Source organism: Schistocerca nitens, chromosome 5 (assembly GCF_023898315.1).
Source record: "Schistocerca nitens isolate TAMUIC-IGC-003100 chromosome 5, iqSchNite1.1, whole genome shotgun sequence".
In the NCBI taxonomy this organism is placed as follows: Eukaryota; Metazoa; Arthropoda; class Insecta; order Orthoptera; family Acrididae; genus Schistocerca; species Schistocerca nitens.
This window is the reverse complement of record NC_064618.1, coordinates 161,362,353-161,383,975: the sequence shown is the minus strand read 5'-3', so window position 1 is coordinate 161,383,975 and position 21,623 is coordinate 161,362,353. Positions and strand designations below refer to the sequence as shown.

General features: G+C 44.0%; 1 protein-coding gene across 1 annotated transcript in view; it reads left to right on the top strand.

Annotated features, from left to right (window-relative positions):
* Nucleotides 1-21,623, top strand: part of LOC126260324 (hemicentin-2-like) — a 432,251-nt gene that overhangs the window by 305,416 nt on the left and 105,212 nt on the right. Inside the window, exons 10-11 of the mRNA XM_049957649.1 lie at nt 11,783-11,823; nt 11,923-12,196. Of these exons, the coding sequence (XP_049813606.1) occupies nt 11,783-11,823; nt 11,923-12,196 (315 nt within the window). The remainder of the gene's footprint in view (nt 1-11,782; nt 11,824-11,922; nt 12,197-21,623) is intronic.

Below are 21,623 nucleotides of genomic sequence, written 5' to 3'. Positions count from 1 at the left end.
TTATTCTTTTTTGCTTACGTCGCTGTCTTCTGATACGTACAAAACAATACTCAAATAATATTCTTATACAGTCTCTCCGTCGTTGTTGCTCTTATCTTTTTCTTTCACAGAGCAGTGATCATTTTTTTACAGCCCGTCCTTACTAGTGGAATCAGCATCGTTAGTGCCCTGCTTATTAAATATTACCCCAAGGTACTTCGCCTTTCCCACACCTACAATTTACTTCTCAGTGCGCCACAAAATTATTAATTTTTTCCGTATCGAAGGCCAGGATTGCATACTTCTTCATGTTCATCCTCAGGCCAACCTTATTGTACCCCACCTTTAGCTTTTTTTATGATGCAACTCAGATCATCCTCATTTCTGCTAGTATGAAAGCAAGTTGGTTACTGCAAAATACATGGTAATTATTTCTATATAGCCCAAAAGGCTGCCGCATCTTTATCCAGTCTTGCTCTTGCTGTGTTATTTTCATATTATTTCATAACAGCACTTGGAGTCTTTCATACAACTCTATCTCTTTCAGCTGTCCCCATAGTTTCTTAGTGGGCGCATTACTCAATCAATAGAACATGCGTCTCCAGTCCACCATTTGTGCTTTTTTCACGTATTAGTTTCATTGTTAAGATGTTTCCCATTTCGGCCTTCCTGTTCTGAATACTTTTTGCTCCACTTGCTACCTGTATCATGTTTTTTTCTTCATGAGACCTTTAACAACATTCCAGTAAAATATTCCAGTAAAATGTATCACTGCCAATCACATAAAAATTTTGAGTCATTATGTAACTTTTTCTTATTCACCTGTCTTGTGTAACATTTTTCCCATTCTCTATTTAGTACTCTTTCAAGCAGATTCCTTAGCACCTCCAATAATTTCGCTGATTCAGACGTCTCCAGTTCCGGAAATATGGTTCCATATCCACGTTCTTTCTTCATCTTACTTCTCCTTGCAGCCTGTTGACGAACTTTTATATCTACAAGCCGAAACTATTACTGCTACATGCACACCTCATTACTGTATCAAAAGTATGGCAGACTTTCCTGGAATAAATCCTTAGAATACTTTCTTCATTGACCACGAAAATATTATTTTGAAGTAACTTCTCACTAGTCCATATTCCCACTGACTTGATTATTCTCCACGCCTCAGCACTCCGAACCGCACCAATCATTCATTCTTCCTACATATTCACGTGTTTCTTCCCACTCCTAGTTTTTCCTTTTTAACGTTTCTGTTTCTATTTCTCTAGTTAGCTTCGCATGTGTAACTCAATCTTGATTGTCATTCAGTCAGGAACGTCAAATCTTCTTCTTTTCTTCAGTCATCTCTGCTATTTCTGCATCCTACCGAACTGGTTCCTTCTTCTTCTTCTTCTTCTTCTCATATTCTCCAAGTATTCCTTTGCTGCTTCACTATGCTCATATTCCTCTCCTACTTTTATCTGTGAATTGTTAAATTTTTTTGACTTCGCTTTTGGTATAAGTAATTAATACTATGTTCCCTTAGACGGTCCGAGTTATGTCTTATGATCTCAGGACCATCAGCACTTTGCACCCTCTTGTGTTCGCCACTGCTCCTGAAAGTATAGGGGATAAAAATTTTACGTTCCACCAGATGGTGCTCACTTTCTCAACCTGCTCCTATTTTAAATATGACATTTTGAATTTTCAAACAGGCCTTTTGCCACATGATTCGATAATGGGTTATTGATTTTAGCCCTCTTATGAAGTTAGGAAATATAAATTTATGTATGCCTGTGTGAACAAGGCACGTATTTTCCACCTAATTCATATTGCTCGGATAAATCCGCACGTCTTTTCCTATGCTCATTCCTAGCATCCTCTCCATACATACCAATATGATTACTATTCCTCTCTTTCCCTACTTCGCTATTAAAAGCTTCCGCCAGTGTCAGATTATGGTCAATTGGTATACATTCCATATTCAGTATAAGGACTGTTCAAAATCTTCTTCTACGTTCAAGAGAGTATCTTCAGTAGCGGCGAAACACTCCCACAGTCACTATATTCATGTATCTAGCTCTCAAACTGCGCTTTCATTAACTGCTCCCAACGGGAATACATTTTTGACAACCGTTTATTTAGAATAAAGTATAATATTTCTCTCAACCAGCTGCTTTTGTCCACTCCACTTAAATAATGGGCGAACTCTAGCAGGTATTCACAACCAGTACCTTAGTTTTTTGTTGCGGAAAGCACAGCTACATCAGTGTGTTGCTGTCTTAAACCCACTAAAACATCTTCTTTATTCCGTCTGCTCGAGGTGGAGCAGTGGTTCGTGATTTAGGTTTTCCGTGATTTCCCTAAATCGCTTCAGGCAAATGCCGAGATCGCTCCTCTAAAAGGGCACGGCCGACTTCCTTCCCCATCCTTCCCTAATCCGGTGAGACCGATGACCTCGCTGTTTAGTCTCTTCCACCAAATCAACACGCCCGCCCCCCCTCCACCCCTACAACCCAATCCGGATGCCCTGTTTATTCGATATACGAAGACGCCAAGTCTGTTTTAGTTTCCGTTGCCGAATTCTGTCAAAACGATCTAAAAACCGAGGCCTATTATTGGATATTTCAGCTGGTTGTGCTTTTATATGGATGGGGAGCTGACCCATCGGACAACCACCGACACACCAGATCAGGATTTGTCTTGAAGTTTCTCCCTCTGTCAGAAGACTGATTTCAGCATGCCAGTAAGTTCTTCCTAGGCTACTCTCAAGATAATGGGAAAGGAAAAGCTATTGGTACCAAGAGATTCTGAGTTAATTAGTTCTCGAAACGGCTCTTGCGGATCAGGAAAAGAAAAGGAATGACTGTTCGTTGCAAGAAACTCTTCGTATGGCTCCTCAGCCTGGGCTCGTTCGGTAATGGTGACCCTACCATCAGCTAAGCTACAGGAAAAAAAAAAAAACCTAATTTAGTCAGAAACTAAGGCGCGCACGCACTTTATTCAACATGTAAAGGTTACTACAGATGTTCTGATCGAGGTTATGACATGTTCGATATATCTGCCGTCATAGGCGATAATGTGGCGCAGACGAATTCCGAAATTCTGCATGACCCGCTGAAGGGTCGGAACATCGATGCAGTCGATGTCCTCCTGAATGGCTGTTTTCAGCTCACCATTGGTTTTGTGATTATTGCTGTACACCTTGTTTTTAATATAGCCCCACAAAAAGTAGTCGCATGTGTTCAGATCCGAATAATACGGTACACAATCGAGGCCCATGGCAGTGGGCTCTGGGTGCCCAAGAGCCAGATTGCGGTACCCCAGCACATAAAACACTGTACTGCTTCAATGGGGTCGAGCTCCGTCTTGCATGAACCACATTTTGTCGAAATTAGGGTAGCTTTGGATAATGGGGATGCAATCATCTTCCATAAACTTCACATGCCGTTCGGTAGTCACAGTGCCAACAAGAAATGTCGCACCGATTATTCCATGACTGGACATTGCACAACACATAGTCACCATTTCAGGGTGAAGAGAGCTCTCGATCGAGAATGCGGATTCTCAGTCCCCCCAATGCGCCAATTTTGGTTATTGCCTAATCCAACCAAATGAAACAAGGCGCGTGCGCATGCGCACACTGATTCCCATCGTGCCTCGCGGTCAATCGCGCAATCTGAACACACTAAGGCAGATAGTTCAGAAGTTACGATAATTTTGTTTCATGTTGTTCAATAATTGTCACCTTGTATCACCGACCTAGTCCCTACCCTTATAGGTGCATGCAAACCTCCACGCCCGTACGGACAGTGCTTTGTTAAGGCAGTGATCACTGGAGAGGAGAGTAACAGCGTAACTACCGTGATTGTTACAAAAATTATTTTTATTCCTGTGAAAATACACTGTCCACTCACATTAATGCGACGACAGCCTGTGTTCCACGTCAACACGCAGTGGAGACGTCAGGTGGCAGCACAAGCAATGGAGCGTATAAAGCGTGTCGTGGAATGCGGAAAACAGTATTGTCGTTGTGGTATTGCAGAAACGAAGTCATTAATCTGACTTGGAAAATGACGTGTTCAGTGGGTTTCGGAACAAACTGTTCGCATGCTGCTGTGGTTAATATACACTGTGCACAGCAGAATGTCACTAACAAAACCGGCGCCAAGAGAATTGTGGTGTACGGCGGGAAAAGGCTGAAATACGAGTGCGGAGATGTGTACGGGCAAATAGACATGCAGCTGTTGGGCGACTGACCACCCAAATGAACCAAGGGAGTACCAGTTCTTACGAGCCTCTGCAACAGATGCCTGTTTCGTGCACCCATGCTGACTGCTGTTCATCATCAACGAAGGCCGGAATTTGCGGACCGGAACAGCACCTGGTCGTCCACTGAGTGGAGAGACGTGGCTTTTTTCAGATGAATAACGTTTTGTGCTCCATCAGACTGAAAGCAAACACACGTACACTCTGCAACAAACGTTGGAAGTGTCCAGACAAGAATAAGGAGCGTTATGGTACGGGGAAAGCTTTCGTGGCATTTCGTGCAACGAATGACACGGCGGTGTGGGTGACACGACAAGCATCAGAATGAGTTTACCGTACTCTCTGGTCACCAAACTCGCCAGATCTCAACCTAAGCGAGAATTGTGGAATTACCTCTATCAGGCTCTTCACGCTACGGATCCTCAGCAGAGAATACTAGCGCACCTTGGCATGGCACTAGAGGCGGCATAGCTCCACATCCCTGTCTGTACCTTCCAGAACGCCACTGACTCGTTTCCTGCACGTCTCGCAATGGACCGCGATGCAAAACGTGGCTTTGGGAGGCAGTCACAATAATGTGGCTGTACAGTGTGGTTTCACAACAGTGGAAAGGTCTGCTACATGCAGTCAGAAGAACGTACTAACGCGGAATGATCGCCGGTTATTCGTGGGCGCCTACGTTCAAATGCAAAATACTGTTATGTGCTTGTCGTCGCTGCTGCAATAACAGAGCATACGGTTGCAGTGCCGCCTTTCCAGTGCGCTAGTGAACCCATATGCGAGTTGGTTATCAAGCAACTCCTCATTAGTAATTCCCATGCTACTGTGTGTCATTGTTAACGAATAACTAACATAGCCGGAAAGTCAAACCAGAGACAGGACGTAACAGAACTGAACGCAAGCTTGCCAACGAGGACTGAAGTGGACAGCCGGCGGGAGTGGCCGTGCGGTTCTAGGTTCTACAGTCTGGAACCGAGTGACCGTTACGGTCGCAGGTTCGAATCCTGCCTCGGGCATGGATGTGTGTGATGTCCTTAGGTTAGTTAGGTTTAATTAGTTCTAAGTTCTAGGCGACTGATGACCTCAGAAGTTAAGTCGCATAGAGCCATTTGAACCATTTTGAAGTGGACATTACCTTTGCCAGCAGTAGGTAATGATACTGAATGGAACCAGTTTGTTTCCCGACAAGGCCCACCGCTCAGACCATCTACATTCGCACTTTTTGGCCGATGTTTATTATGCATTGCCAACAGAAGGGGTAAGAAACAGTAAGGGGGGCACCAGAGAAAATGGGTCCCTTATACTAAAATTCTGAGAAAGTATTCCTCACAAGGGAAATTCGCCATCGCACCCCCCCCCCCCCCCCGCACCCCCCCCCCCCCCCCCGAGATTTAGTGGTAAGAGGGCTCAGTGAACAGCCCCTCAAAAACTGAACACGGATCAAGCATGAAAACAAGCTGAAGGTGTACTGAAAGCAAAATATAAACAGTGAGAAGTGCAGTATAGAGCAGACTGAACCGTTGTGCTTAATGCCGACACGGTAGCTCAGCGCGTTCGGTCAGAGGGATAGCTACCCTCTGTAATAAAAGAAACTGAGTGAATGGCTCAACGATGAACGTGAACCTCTTCATAGAACGTCCACCCCGAGCAAATGCAACTAACAATTACGAATAAAATGAGACTGAAAAAATAAGTTCTCATTATGCTGGGCTACCAAACGGCCGTTCCGTGTTCAAACTTCCCTCGCGCAGATTTTTTTTTTTTTTGCTGTATTCAAATTTGTGCCTGTGTCGTGGTTACCGTCGTTTTCCAACAGGGATGTGTAACGAACGGACCTATAATATTAGTTGATTTTGCACTACTGCTGTATTAGCAATTGTAAGGATGGGAACCTCAAAAGTTTGATGACAGGGTGACAAGTCAACCGAATCCTCCATCGGAAAACGCGTCTGGTGTCTCATACACTTGTGTCATACGATAGGAATCTCTTGTCGATACACCTAAGTCGTACGCCTGGTGGGTGACTTAGTGAGATATGCCTTTTTGCCCGACTTAAGTGTTCGTATGAATGTGAAGAAGATCACATTCAAGGAAATAATGAAAACTTAATAATTCGTCACATAAGCTGCAACAAATGAACTCAACAGTTACACAAATGCTCTGTCTAAACATATGAAGTCGAGTTCCATTTTGAAAGTTTTAACTCTTGAATTCCTTTGTTGTAACTTAGTTCAAACTGACAAACTGCCTATTGGCTTCTGTCTCGGGTTCTTCGGCCGACGTTCATCTAATGATTTTTCTGACGTTTCGCCAGCACGAGTGGCTGGCATTGTCAAAGCTTCACCCTCCATTGCCGGTGGTGAACTGGAGCCGAGCTCGCGGGCGCAGACTATATGTACCTGGCGCGCCAACGTCCGAGGGCTTCTCCGCGGTCATTTCCGGTGCGGTTCTCCTCTTGCTACCTGCGACGGTCGTTCGCTGCAGTACGGGAAGCCAGGATCCGTTGACCTTAAGGCTTTCCTCTTTCTTGTTCAAACTGTTCGCGTGTTTTTGTATTTCTACAGCTTCTCTGAACAAGCGCGTGTGATAGTGGTTCTCTACAGCCAGAACTTCCGTGTCGGCGAATTTTATTACGTGGTCGGTCTCATTCAGTGCGTGTTCTGCCACGGCCGATTTCTCCACCTGCCCCAACCTGCAATGTCGCTTATGCTCCTTGATCCTGGTGTTAATGGATCGTCCAGTCATCCCGACATAAACTTTTCCGCATGTGCATGGTATGCGGTATATTCCCGACATTGAAAGTGGGACCGCGGAGAAGCCCTCGGACGTTGGCGCGCCAGGTACATATAGTCTGCGCCCGCGAGCTCGGCTCCAGTTCACCACCGGCAATGGAGGGTGAAGCTTTGACAATGCCAGCCACTCGTGCTGGCGAAACGTCAGAAAAATCATTAGATGAACGTCGGCCGAAGAACCCGAGACAGAAGCCAATAGGCAGTTTGTCAACAAGTGGCCACGAAAGCCTCAACAATTTTGTATTAGTTCAAACTCGTTTATTTGTTGTTTTCATATCTGTGAGACGACTATGTGGTATCTGTCTGCTCTCACGGAGCTTGCTTGTGGCGGTAACGTGTTATTACTCGGTGACTTATTCTATAACCAAACCGAGCGACGTGGCACTGTGGTTAGCACACTGGACTCGGATTCGGGAGAACGACGCTTCAAACCCGCGACCGGCCATCCTGATTTAGGTTTTCCGTGATTTTCCGAAACCGCTTCAAGTAATTTCCGGGCCTGCTTCCATCCCCATCCTTTCCTAATCCGATGGGACAATTGATCCCCCAAATCAACCAGTCTGTAAACAATGTGTAGTATAACTGGCAAAGACTACAGAAAGAGTTCAAACATTTCAATGACCGGAAGGACAGTTCACAACGTCGTGAAAAAAAAACATAAATAAAAATAAATGGCACTAGGGAGATTTGAACAGTTCTCAGCTGCTTAACCATCCGACACAATGACTACTTAATCACGACGCCCCTGCTGTGCAGTTACGCTCAATATTGCACTTGTTAAGCTTGGACCACTCACAGCTTATATTTTTCATTTGGTTTCGCAGGTCAGTACACCTTGTTCCCGTTTTCATGCTTGATCTGTGTTCAGTTTTTGACGATCTATCCACTTGGTCATCTTACCACTAAGTCTGAGGGGGGATGCGATGAAGAGTTTACCTTGTCAGTGTGCTCCGAAATTTTGTGAGTGGCGTTCTAGTTCACGTTGTATAGTAGTTTCTAAAGCTGCAGAATCTCTCGGTCGGAAATAATCTGTAATTCATTGAGTCGCAGGAAATGACTGCTGGAAATTCTGCAATGTTTCAATCACTGTACGAATGGCTATCTCAGGCATGCCCCCCCCCCCCCCTCTACCCACAGCACCCTTCTCACCCCACCACCGTGACGCCCTGTGGGGTGGCGGGTGAAAAATAAAGTCATTTTATATTTTGTTTGTATTGCCGTTCTCAGCACAGGCTATCTAACTACAATGTTGGCAACCAGAAAGTGATTAGCAAAAACGTGATGCCAGCAATTAGAGTTCACCGTGCCCACTCTGATCGAGAATTTCTGTCGTTGATTAGTGCAGTTCATTACTCTGAGGATGCAGAATGGTGTCTGGGATTCGTAGTAAATACGGTAAACTATAACAATTTTCATTATATTCTGAAAACGATAAAGCGTAAAATTCGAGACAAATGATTACCCAAATCAGCTATTATACTAACAGTTCTGTTCAGAGTCTATTGCGCGGATCCTATTATCCCTAGATAACGAAACTGATCAATAATCGTTATCGATGTAAATAATGGTTCAAATGGCTGTGAGCACTATGGGACTTAACTTCTGAGGTCATCAGTTACTTAGAACTTAGAACTACTTAAACCTAACTAACTTCAAGACATCACACACATCTATGCCCGAGGGAGGATTCGAACCTGCGACTGTAGCGGTAGCGCGGTTTCAGACTCTAGCGCCTAGAGCCGGTCGGCCACTCTGGCCGGCTCGATGTAAATGTTCAAAGTGAATGCTCGCCAAAATTTAATGTTAATACTCATCAAACGCCAAGCTAGTAATGGTAGAAATTCTGTCCTACGGCGACACGTGAAAATACGACATACGCAAACTGAGAATAAATGACTGGAGTCGTTCCGTAATTAACACTTTACCCCAATGAGAACTCATTGTTAAGTGCATATCGAGTTATGTAATATGGCATCCAAGGCTCTTCCTTGCAACTGCACAAACGCGACGCGGCTTCCGACACGGAGTGCGCGCTGATACGAATGCAGAAGAGAACTGGAGCCTTTTTTCTAGCTCGCACGCCGTTATTTATATAGTCGCGGTGCGGATCGCCGAAAGCGCAGCCGACAACGTTTGCCTTACTGACTAGCCGCTGGGCTTGCAAAATACCACTTCAAGTTACTAAATAATTAATTGCTTCATTCGCTGAAGGCCAAAAAAGCACTCGATTCAATTGTGTAATCAGCACACAGGTAAGTATATATAACAATAAACTCGCCCTGTTGACCGTACGGTCTAACGCATGGCTTTCCGGGCGGGAAGGAGCGCCTGGTCCCGGCACGAATCCGCCCGGCGGATCTGTGTCGAGGTCCGGTGAAGCGGCCAGTCTCTGGATGGTTTTTAGGCGGTTTTCCATCTGCCTCGGCAAATGCGGGCTGGTTCCCCTGATTCCGCCTCAGTTACACTATGTCGACGATTGCTGCGCAAACAAGTTCTCCACGTACGCATACACCACCATTACTCTACCACGCAAACATAGGAGTTACACTCGTGTGGTGTGAGACGTTCACTTGGGGGTCCACCGGGGGCCTGGGTTCGGTGTGGAGCGGCGGAGGGGAGAAGTGGACTACGGTAGTCGTCGTGGAGTTATGGACCACTGCGGCTGCGGCGGGGACGGAGCCTCTCCGTCGTTTCTAGGTCCCCGGTTGACATACAATACAATGTATAATAAAATTCTAATGTGGCAAGGTTAAATACTTTTGGCGTGAGAACTATTTTAGTTGTACTGCACGCAATAGATGAGCTCTGAACTTGCCCTTTGGAGAGACGCTACAGCTATAGTTTTATAGCTACCTTTTGGAAACTTTTCACATATTTGTTATTATAGCGTTTCTCCATTCTACCTAAATCTAAACTTCCTACATTTATTTAATCACTTACTTAATCTATCTTGCTTCCGAACTTTTAGGACACAAAAACAGAATATCATGAATTTCAACCAAAAATTACTTAGTGAGATCCAGCATACTGTTTCCATTAAATTACAATGAAAAGAAAATCCGAAAATAAATTTTTAAGTTTCTAGCCGAGCGGTCTAGAGCGCTGCAGTCATGGACTGTGAGGCTGATCCCGGCGGAGTTTCGAGGCCCCCTGGGGCATGGGTGGGTGTGTTTGTCCTTAAGATAATTTAGGTTAAGAGATGTTGTTTTGGCAGAAGAGCCAACACCGTGTTACTAGTAGAGACCGAAATGCACGCGTTTTAGCTTACGCAGGCTGGCGTGAGGAGGGAAGGACTATACTGACGTGAGGTCTGGAACATGACAAGCAATTAGAATTCAGAAAGCGGACGTAATTAGTTTGACACTTAACTTTAATCCATTGATGATGAACGTCGCTCTTGATGGTACATGAGTGACAATATTATCCGTTCACATAGTACTTACAGTAACTGAATATGGAGCCTTGCTTGGTCGTAGCAAATGACGTAGCTGAAGATTATGCTAAACTGTCGTCTCTGCAAATGAGAGCTTATGTAGTCAGTGAACCATCGCTACCAAAGTCGGCTGTACAACTGGGACGAGTGCTAGGGAGTCACTCTAGACTAGACCTGCCGTGTGGCGGCGCTCGGTCTGCAATCACTGATAGTGGCGAGACGCGGGTCCGACGTATGCTAACGGACGGGGGCTGATTTAAAGCCTACCACCTAGAAAGTGTGGTATCTGGCGGTGACACGACAAGTAATGTGTAAACTTAGGGACTGATGACCTTAGCAGTTAAGTCCCATAAGATTTCACACACATTTGATTTAATTTTTGAAGTTTCTAGCTCCTTCCTGTTGCGCCGATGATTTTTATGTAAAACGTCCTAATTTCGAAAACTGTTAAAGTTACTAAACTGAAACTTAACACATTATTATTTTAGCATCATTCCTGAGATGCTATCAACTTTTCAAAAAAATGTTCAAATGTGTGTGAAATCTTATGGGACTTAACTGCTAAGGTCATCAGTTCCTAAGCTTAGACACAACCTAAAGTATCCTAAGGACAAACACACATCCCATGCCCGAGGGAGGACTCGAACCTCCGCCGGGATCAGCCGCACAGTCCATGACTGCAGCGCCTGAGACCGCTCGGCTAATCCCAAGCGGCTATCAACTTTTCAGATTATTTACTTTATTGCCGGCCGGAGTAGCCATGCGGTTCTAGGCGCTACAGTCTGGAACCGCGCGACCGCTATAGTCGCAGGTTCGAATCCTGCCTCGGGCATGGATGTGTGTGATGTCCTTAGGTCCTTAGGTACTTAGTTCTCAGTTCTATGGGAGTGATGACCCGTTCTCGCTTCCCACGCCCGGGTTCCCGGGTTCGATTCCCAGCGGGGTCAGGGATTTTCTCTGCCTCGTGATGACTGGGTGTTGTGTGGTGTCCTTAGGTTAGTTAGGTTTAAGTAGTTCTAAGTTCGAGGGGACTGTTGACCATAGACGGTAAGTCCCATAGTGCTTAGAGCCATTTTTTTGACTGATGACCTAAGAAGTTAAGTCCCATAGTGCTCAGAGCCATTTGAAGCCATTTCCTTTTTTTTTTAAGGTATCGGGCAACATTCGTGACGTCATAGCTAGTTAGAACGGACTAGGCTGGCACAAAATGGAAGCGTATGAATTTTATATGGCTTGAGTAAGCTGCTTCCCTACAGCCCGTGCGTAAGAGCTGTGAGGAACTACCTGCACAGAACGTATTGCTCCAGTGGCACCTTATACTTTGCAGAGCGTCCCGGTGCTCTGAGCAACTGCTCGCTGCGCGCGGCGGCGGCTGCGACGCCGGCGGCCTCGGCGCTTTCGCCGGCCGCAGCGGCTGCGGTGGCGGCGGCTGCCCTGCAGAACGCGTCGTCCGCCCCCGGGCAGGAGCTGTCGCCCGCGCCGGCGTCTGCGCAGCTGGTGGTGGAGTGCGTGGCGGGCCACGACGGCGGGCTGCCGCAGCGCTTCTTCCTGGAGGCGCACGAGGCGGCGGGCGGCGGCGTCCGGCTGAACACCAGCAGCGCGGCGCCGCGCTTCCGGCTGCAGCTGGCCGCGCTGGGCTGGCGCACGCTGCGCCTCGTGCTGTACGCCGCCAACGCGCGCGGCCGCGGCGACGCCACCGTGCTCGACGACATCGCGCTCGGCGACGCCGAGATGCGCACAGGTCGGTCGCCGGGCCGCCGCTGCAGCAAGTCGCGCCACTGTTCGCGCCGCTAGTTGCCGGAAGCGGCAGATTTTGTTTTGTCGGCATCCAAATCAGAGAATTGTACCATAATGGAGCTTTATTTATGATCCTAGACGTCTGGGTGGTCACTGCAGAGTTAGGCTGCTGATAAAATACAGATATATAGACACATCGATACTGTTTCCAGAAACATTGATAATTGAGGGCGATAGTCGTTTCACTATGTATCGATATGTATAACCAGGATAATGCAATGTAGTCGAGTTAACTCGGGTGATGCTGAGGGAATTAGATTAGGGGATGAGACACTTAAAGTAGTAAAGGAGTTTTGCTATTTGCGGAGACACTTAAAGTAGTATATGCGTTTTCCTATGTGGGGATCAAAATAACTGATGATGGTCGAAGTAGAGAGGATATAAAGTGTAGACTTGCAATGGCACGGAAAGCGTTCCTGAAGAAGAGAAATTTGTTAACATCGAGTATAGATTTAAGTGTCAGGAAGTCGTTTCTGAAAGTAATTGTATGGTGTGTAGCCAAGTATGAAAGTGAAACATGGACGATAAATAGTTTATACAAGAAGAGAATAGAAGCTTTCGAAATGTGGAGCTACAGAAGAATGCTGAAAATTAGATGGGTAGATCACATAACTAATGAGGAGGTATTGAATAGAATTGGGGAGAAGAGGAGTTTGTGGCACAACGTGACTAGGAGAAGGGATCGGTTGGTAGGACATGTTCTGAGGCATCACGGGATCACCAGTATAGTATTGGAGGGCAGCGTGGAGCGTAAAAATCGTAGAGACCAAGAGATGAATACACTCAGCAGATTCAGAAGGATGTAGGCTGCAGTACGTACTGGGAGATGAAGCAGCTTGGACAGGATAGAGTAGCATGGAGAGCTGCATCAAACCAGTCTCAGGACTGAAGACCACAACACCAACATGTATCGGTATATCGATACGAAATGGCACACCGGGCCCAAATGTTTTTATTTCACGTTACACTTTTTGTCGATTTTTAGTAAGTATTAGAAATTTTCTTTTGAAATTGTAGAAGAACACAATTTTACTTCCACTGTGCGAAGGAGTCTTCCTACCTTTTGAGCTTTCACTTCCAGTCATTCTCTTTGACTGTGAGAAGCAAGTATATGTGGCATAAAGAAGCAGCCAGATTCCACTGGGACTGGCGGTCTGAATAGAACAAGAAGATTTCCGATGTGAAGAAATAGCACACCAGTTGCGATAAAAAACAATTTTAATGGAACTAGTGTTTCTACACATCGGCATTCTTCGGAAACATTTGCTGAAAATTATGAACAAAAATCTAAATGACAAGATTGGCATTTGCGGTAGGCAGGGGCATGTGGACGTAATTGGTCCTCGGCGCTTCCAACAGATACTGCAACATTTAACTTCACCAGGCAATTCTGACACTAGTTCTGGTACAATCACTGGCGTTGGCAGAAATAAAATTAAATAAAATAAGCAGGAAAACAAGGAAATCGACGTGAAGTGTTCCGAAAAAATTCGATATGTATCGAAAGCTAACGACGGCACCATTGGACACCTTTCATTGCGTCACTTGAATGCAATTACCATTGTTAGCAAAGTGGTTACTGCTAAGCATGAACTTGCTTTGTTTTCCTTCCAACTCATGCTCTAAAGGGGATAGGCAGGCTGTTAGCTTGTTAATGTACAGAATGTCCAATAACAAATCAACACTTAAATAACGAGCTCTAATAAAAAAAAAAAAGAAAACTCCCGAACAGGCCATAAGGCGCAAGGGTACTGACCGGCAGACGTGTCATCCTCAGCCCATAGGTGTCACTGGTTGCCGATATGGAGGGGCTTGTGGTCAGCACACAGCTCTCCCGGCCGTATGTTAGTTTCCGAGACATTAGCCGCTACGTCTCAATCAAATAACTGCTCAGATTACCTCACAAGTGGTGAGTGCACCCAGTTTGCCAACATCGCTCAGCAGACCGGATGGTCACCCATCCAAGTGCTAGCCCAGCCCGACAACGCTTAACTTCGGTGAGCTGAGGGGAACCGGTGTTACCTCAGCGGCAAGGTCGATGGCTCTACGGCTCTAAAACTTGCAATAAGTTCACTTAGTACAGTCGATATTTTTACAGTCCGGTACATCGATAGCATTCCAGTCGGTATGCCGACATATCGATATTCTTCTATCCTTAGCGAGGCAATCACGATATTATTTAAATATCGATATATCGGAATCCCGGTATATTGGCGGTCCTATTGCAGTCCTTATCTTGTCACGAGGTTGTATAGCCTTAGTTTTCCTGTATCGGAATGATGTTCCCTGCGTTCTTCTCTACTTTAAATTTTACTACCGACCTCTTCGTGGTTAAACATTTTAATCACCACTGAACAAAAAATGTTGGATCATCTACCGGTTGTCGTTTGGAATAAATTATGAAATAAATATTTATTCCTGAGACATGCGGATCTAATGTCGCGAAAGTAATTGAGTCGTAGCGAGGCAATCACGATATTATTTAAATATCGATATATCGGAATCCCGGTATTTTTAAAAAATATTGGCGGTCCTATTGCAGACCTTATCTTGTCACGAGGTTGTATAGCCTTAGTTTTCCTGTATCGGAATGATGTTCCCTGCGTTCTTCTCTACTTTAAATTTTACTACCGACCTCTTCGTGGTTAAACATTTTAATCACCACTGAACAAAAAATGTTGGATCATCTACCGGTTGTCGTTTGGAATAAATTATGAAATAAATATTTATTCCTGAGACATGCGGATCTAATGTCGCGAAAGTAATTGAGTCGTAAATAAAGATTTATCATACAGCTGAAGCGATAATATTCATCAAGATGTTACCAGAAGTAACCTTTTTCGGTCAGATAATCAGTACCAAAAATGAAGTCTGCGACAATCGTTTTCTTGACACAATTACATTAAAATAAAGGGTTAGAAAATTGTGAAAAAGTGCTATATCTGCATCTACATTTAGAAATATGCTACGCTAGTCATCTTATGGGGCGTGGAAGAGGGTACATTGTACCACTACCAGCCATTTTCTTTCCTCTTTCTCTCGCAGAGAAGGAGGGAGAAATAACTGTCTGCATGCCTCCTGCGAGCCAGAAATTCTCCTATCTTCGTGGTACTTACGCGAATCGTACGTTGACAACAGTGCAGTCGTTCTGCTGTCAGCTTTAAGTGTCCGTTTTCCAAATTGTGTCAACAGTGTTTCGTGATAAGAACGTCGTCCTGTCTCCAGGGATTCGCGCTTGAGTTCACGAAGCATCTCCGTATTACTTGTGTGTTGCTGATTCGAGGCATGCTGCTTCGGAATTATAGGTCCACAACTGTATAATCTTGAGGAAATATGATATATTTCCTTTTTTTATTTTGTCCGTCTCAGTTGGATGAATACTCAGTTTTCGCTCCAGTGGTTACCGGTTACGGGCTGACATGCCCACTCCCAAACCACACATCTTGTTATTCCGTCATACAACATTTTGCCAAAAGCCAGGAATGGCTTCCGTATCTAAAGTCAAACTACGGGCAACGAGCACGCTCATTGAGAAGTCAGCCTATGTGTCTAGAGTTACATCTGAAAGATTCATGTAGTTCAGGTGTAACTGTAGACACATAGGCTATCTTAACAATAGGACTGCTTGTTGCAGACAGTCTGGCTTTCGGTACAGAAGCTATTCGTGACTTTTGGCACCATACTATTTGAGTCGGTCAATAAAGAAGTGTATGGTTTGAGAAACAGCGTGTCAGCCAAAATCGGGTAACCACCGGAAATAAAACTGTATATTCATGGAACCGAGACGGTCAAAATAATAAAATTAAGGCACTATACAACAGTAATTCTTCCACAAGCAATCTATGCAGCTGAAACAATGGTCATTGATGGTCATTAAAAAAATAAGGAAATAGAAAAGCAGGAAAGAAAAGTTCTCAGGAAGATCAACGGGAATGGCATTTGGATGAAGAGACTCTACAGAAAGATCAACATAGTAACAGATGAAATCAGAAAGCGCCGAGCCAAATTTTATACAAACATCTACAGGATGGAAGACTCCAGAACAGCAAATAAATTATTCAATATTATAACAAGGAGTAAATGTGGCACAGAATGGCTGAAAGAAGTCCAGAGGGATCTCGAAGATTGCACCGAGTGCCGGCATAAAATCACAAGTGTGAAATTTGGGGAAAGAACATCGTGTCAGCCTGGTAAAAAATGGACAGAGGAACGGAAGAAGGAGCATTCTGAGAGGATGAGGAGGTTTTGGGAAGCAAAGAAGAAAAACATCCGAAGATGAAATTATGAATTCAAGTTCAATCGCTCTCCTAAAGGGGAACAATCGTTATAATAATAATAATAGTAAAGATATCAGATTTCGTCAACACTTGTACGTTGTTCGAAATTACCGGTAACAAATCTAGAAGCCTTCCTCTGAATTGATTCGAAGTCTTCCTCTAATCCGACTTGATGGGGATCCCAAATACTTGTATAGTGTTCAAGACTGTGTCGCACTACTTTTCTGTGCGTGAGCTCCTCGAGCTACGCTTTCCCAAAATCCTCCCAAAACCCAACATTCCTTCCCTGCTACCGTCCTTACGTATTCGCTCCATTTCATATCGCTTTGCACCGTTCGCTCTACGTATTTTACTGACGTAGCTGAATATTTTCACTCTGGAGTGGAGTGTGCACATTGAAACCACCTGGCAGTTTAAAACTGTCCTGCTCGACCTTTGCCTTTCTTGGACGAGTGATACCCTACAAAATGTCATTCTGGAAACCCCCTAGGCTGTGGCTAAGCGATAACTCCACAATATCCTTTTTTTCAGGAGTGCTAGTCTCGGTGGTTTTGCAGGAGAGCTCCTGCGTAGTTTGCAAGATAGAAGATAAGGTGATATCGCGAATCGTGCATGGGTAGCTCAGTCACCGACACGGTAGCTCAGCTTGTTCGGTCAGAGGGTTAGCTGCCCTCTGAAATAAAAAAACTGAGTTCATGTATCAACGATGAAAAAAAAAAAAAGTCGGTAGAGCCCTTGCTCACGAAAGACAAAGGTCACGAGTTCGAGTCTCGATGCGGCACAAAATTTAATTTTTAAGGAACATTCTAATCCTATATTCGAACATTGTGGGTTTAGTTTTCTCACTCTCCCGAATTAAATTACATTTTCCTACATTTAGAGCACGCCAACTAGAAATTCTGCCCAAGTCATAATGTGTACCTCTATAGTCACTCAACGGTGTCACTTTCCAGTACACCACAGCACTGTCAGCAAAACACTACGGAATACTGCTCACTCTGTCCGTCACATAATTTATCTATGTAGATAATACGAACGTTCCTATTAAACTTCCCTTTCGCACCACTGGCAATACCATAGTCTCTGACGAATACTCGTTGTCGAGGATGTCATATTGAGTGTTGTTACTTAAGAAGTCTTCCAGCCACTCACGTTTCTCATATGCTCGGACCTTCGTTATCAATCAGCACTGGGGCACCGCGTCCAATAGTTTCCGGAATCCTAGGAATTTTTAAACTGCCCATCATCCACCGTTCGGAGGATATCACGTCAGAAAAAAGCGAGATGAGTTTCGCACAAACGATGTTTTGTGAAACAGTGTTGATTTTTGTAAGCAGTCTTTTAGGTCTGAAGAAAATGACTGAGACTTCTCATAATTAGAGATAAAAAGAGCAATCTGCAATTGCTCTGAAGAAAATTAAATAGCCAAGATCGAATTTGACACTGTCTTTCCTTATGACCTGTTTAGAAGTGAAGACTGTCACCTACTTATCTGTAAAGTGATACATTTGCATAGAGTACTTGTACAATCGATACTTATATTTGCCATTACAAATGAGGAAATGGAAATTCTCGGTTTTCATGCCTTTAAAAAACTAGTTGTTATATCTTCTGTCCATTTACGACTGTATCACACAGGCTATGCTGCCGTTATAATGGGCAGTTTGTATCACATTCCACACAGGTTTGTTAAAAAAGTATGAACAGGTTTCTCACGCATGAAAACAATATACTTAAAAGGATTTTGTGTTACTAGGAAAGTCCGACATACAATATTCCACTGCATATTTGTGCACTTGTTTAGGTTTACATGAAGACTTTGATATGTCATGGATTCACATTCTTTGAAGTATATGGTTCAAATGACTGTCACTAAAGAACAGATAAGACATGCAAATAACTGCACCTATTATATGGCTCTTACATATGTGTCTGAAAATCAGATAGTACGTTTAAACCGAACCGCACATTCGTTCTCAGTTCAGTTAAAATTAGAAATATCTATGAGAAAAATTCTTTAATATTTGAAAATATAATGACTTTTATGTAATAAATCTTTATACACATCCCCAAAGCGATTTGTTTACAATACGCTTTACAGACACCGCAGGATTTTAATATTTGTGTTATCACGTACATTACCTATACAGGGTGGTCTATTGATCGCGACCGGGCCAAATATCTCACGAAATAAGCGTCAAGCGGAAAAACTACCAAGAACGAAACTTGTCTAGCTTGAAGGGGGAAACCAGATGGCGCTATGGTTGGCCCGCCAGATGGGGCTCCCATAGATCAAAGGATATCAACTGCGTTTTTTTTAAATATGGGAACCCCATTTTTTTATTACATATTCGTATAGTACGTAAAGAAACATGAATGTTTCAGTTGGACCACTTTTTTCGCTTTGTGATAGATGGCGCTGTGACAGTCACAAATATATGGTTCACAATTTTAGACGAACAGCTGGTAACAGATAGGTTTTTAAATTAAAATGCAGAACGTTAGTACGTTTCAACATTTCATTTCGGTTGTTCCAATGTGATACATGTACCTTTGTAAACTTATCATTTCTGAGAACGCATAATGTTACAGCGTGATTACCTGTAAATACGACATTATGACAATAAATGCTCAAATGATGTCCGTCAACCTCAATGCATTTGGCAATACGTGTAACGACAATAAACAGCGAGTAGTTCCCCTTCCGTAATGTTCGCACATGCATTGACTATGCGCTGGCGCATGGTCTCAGGCGTTATCGTTGGATCACCACAGAAAATATCCTTCAACTTTCCCCACAGAAAGATATCCGGGGACGTCAGATCCGGTGAACGTCCGGGCGACGACCAATCCACCTGTCATGAAATATGCTATTCAATACCGCTTCAACCGCACGCGCGCTATGTGTCGGACATCCATCATGTTGGAAGAACATCGCTATTCTGTTATGCAGTGAAGCATCGTATAGTATCATCGGTAGAACATTACGTAGGCCATCAGCATACATTGCACCATTTAGATTGCTATCGATAAAATGGGGGCCAGTTATCCTTCCTCCCACAATGCCGCACCATACATTAACCCACCAAGGTCGCTGATGTTCCACTTGTCCCAGCCATCGTGGATTTTCCGTTGCCCAATAGTGCATATTATGCCGGTTTACGTTACCGCTGTTGGGAATGACGCTTCGTCACTGAATATAACGCGTGCATAAAATCTGTCATCGTCCCGTAATTTCTCTTGTGCCCCGTGGCAGAACTGTACACGACGTTCAAAGTCGTCGCCATGCAATTCCTGGTGCATGGAAATATGGTACGGGTGCAATCTATGTTGATGTAGCATTCTCAGCACCGACGTTTTTGAGATTCCTGATTCTCGTGCATTTTGTCTGTTACTGATGTGCGGATTAGCCGCGACAGCAGCTAAAACACCTACTTGGGCATCATCATTTGTTGCAGGTCGTAGTTAACGTTTCACATGTGGCTGAACACTTCCTGTTTCCTTAAATAACGTAACTATCCGGCGAACGGTCCGGACACTTGGATGATGTCGTCCAGGATACCGAGCAGCATACATAGCACACTCCCGTTGGGCATTTTGATCACAATAGCCATATATCAACACGATATCGACCTTATCCGCAATTGGTAAACGGTCCATTTTAACACGGGTAATATATCACGAAGCAAATACCGTCCGCACTGGCCGAATGTTACGTGATACCACGTACTTATACGTTTAATACAGCGCCATGTATCACAAAGCGAAAAAAGTGGTCCAACTAAAACATTCATATTTCTTTACGTACTACACGGATATGTAATAAAAATGGGAGTTCCTATTTTAAAAAAACGCAGATGATATCCGTTTGACCTATGGCAGCGCCATCTAGCGGGCCAATTTTAGCGCCATCTGGTTTCCCCCTTCAAGCTAGACGAGTTTCGTCCTTTGTAGTTTTTTCGTTTGATGTTTATTCCGTGAGATATTTATCCACGTCACTATCAATGGACCACCCTGTATATGCTATCCGTTTGTATATTAGCCCGTTTATCCGCCTGCTACATAATATCCCTTCGAGGCACATAAAACAAGACATAAGTCTGGAAAGATGAGAGCGGTCTAAATTTTTTTCTTTTTTTTGGGGGGGGGGGGGGGGGTTAGAGACGAGCCTGTTGACAGTTTTTTAGCAAACCTTTTTTGGAATGTGCTACATACTATCCACTATAACGGCAACATAGCATGTATGATGCAGTCGTAATAGAATAGGACGTATAACAACAAGTTTTTTACAGCTATGAAAAACGTAGGATTTCCATTACCTCATATGTATTGGCAACTGTAAATAACGATTGCACATGTACTCCATGTAAATGCATGACTTTAGATACCAGAAGATGACAGTGTTCATTGTTGAAACCGATCATCAGTATTAAAAAGTACTGAAGGATATCTTGGCTATTAAATTTCGCTGAACGACAGAAATTATAGTAACACTGGGAATACGTTCAAGAATTCTGCAGGAAACCGGTGTTAAGAATATTGGTCTGTAATTACTGGCGATCCTCAACAATGGAAATGAAAAATTTTACCTTGAACGGTCGCTACCAAACTGGTACTCCATTGTTTCAATGTCCATGCGATTTGCTGACTAAAATGTCACGCCCTTTTTTAAGGTAGGCTGCTGTCAACAATTATTTCACCTTGTCCTGTGACAACCTCTTCATCTCAAGGTAGCAGCAGCACCAAACGTAATCAATAATATTCCGGATATATTTCAATCTCTATCTCCCCTTGCTGTATTTACCATCTGCATCTCCGTCTGGTACCATGGAAGGTCTTATTATTATTATTATTACTAATATTATTAAGATGTATCCTTTCATCTTAAACCAACTTCTTGTCAATTAATCTCACCGATTAAGCCTAGAAGCTCCTCATTTCTTATCTTGTCAGACATGATTTTCTGCACCATTCTGTAGCGCCACGTTTCAAACTCATCGATTCTTTTCTTCTCGGCTTCGGTCACAGTCCATGTGCTTCTTAGGCTTCAGCAAATCCTTTGACAAGGTCAATTTGGAATTGTACTTGCCATAC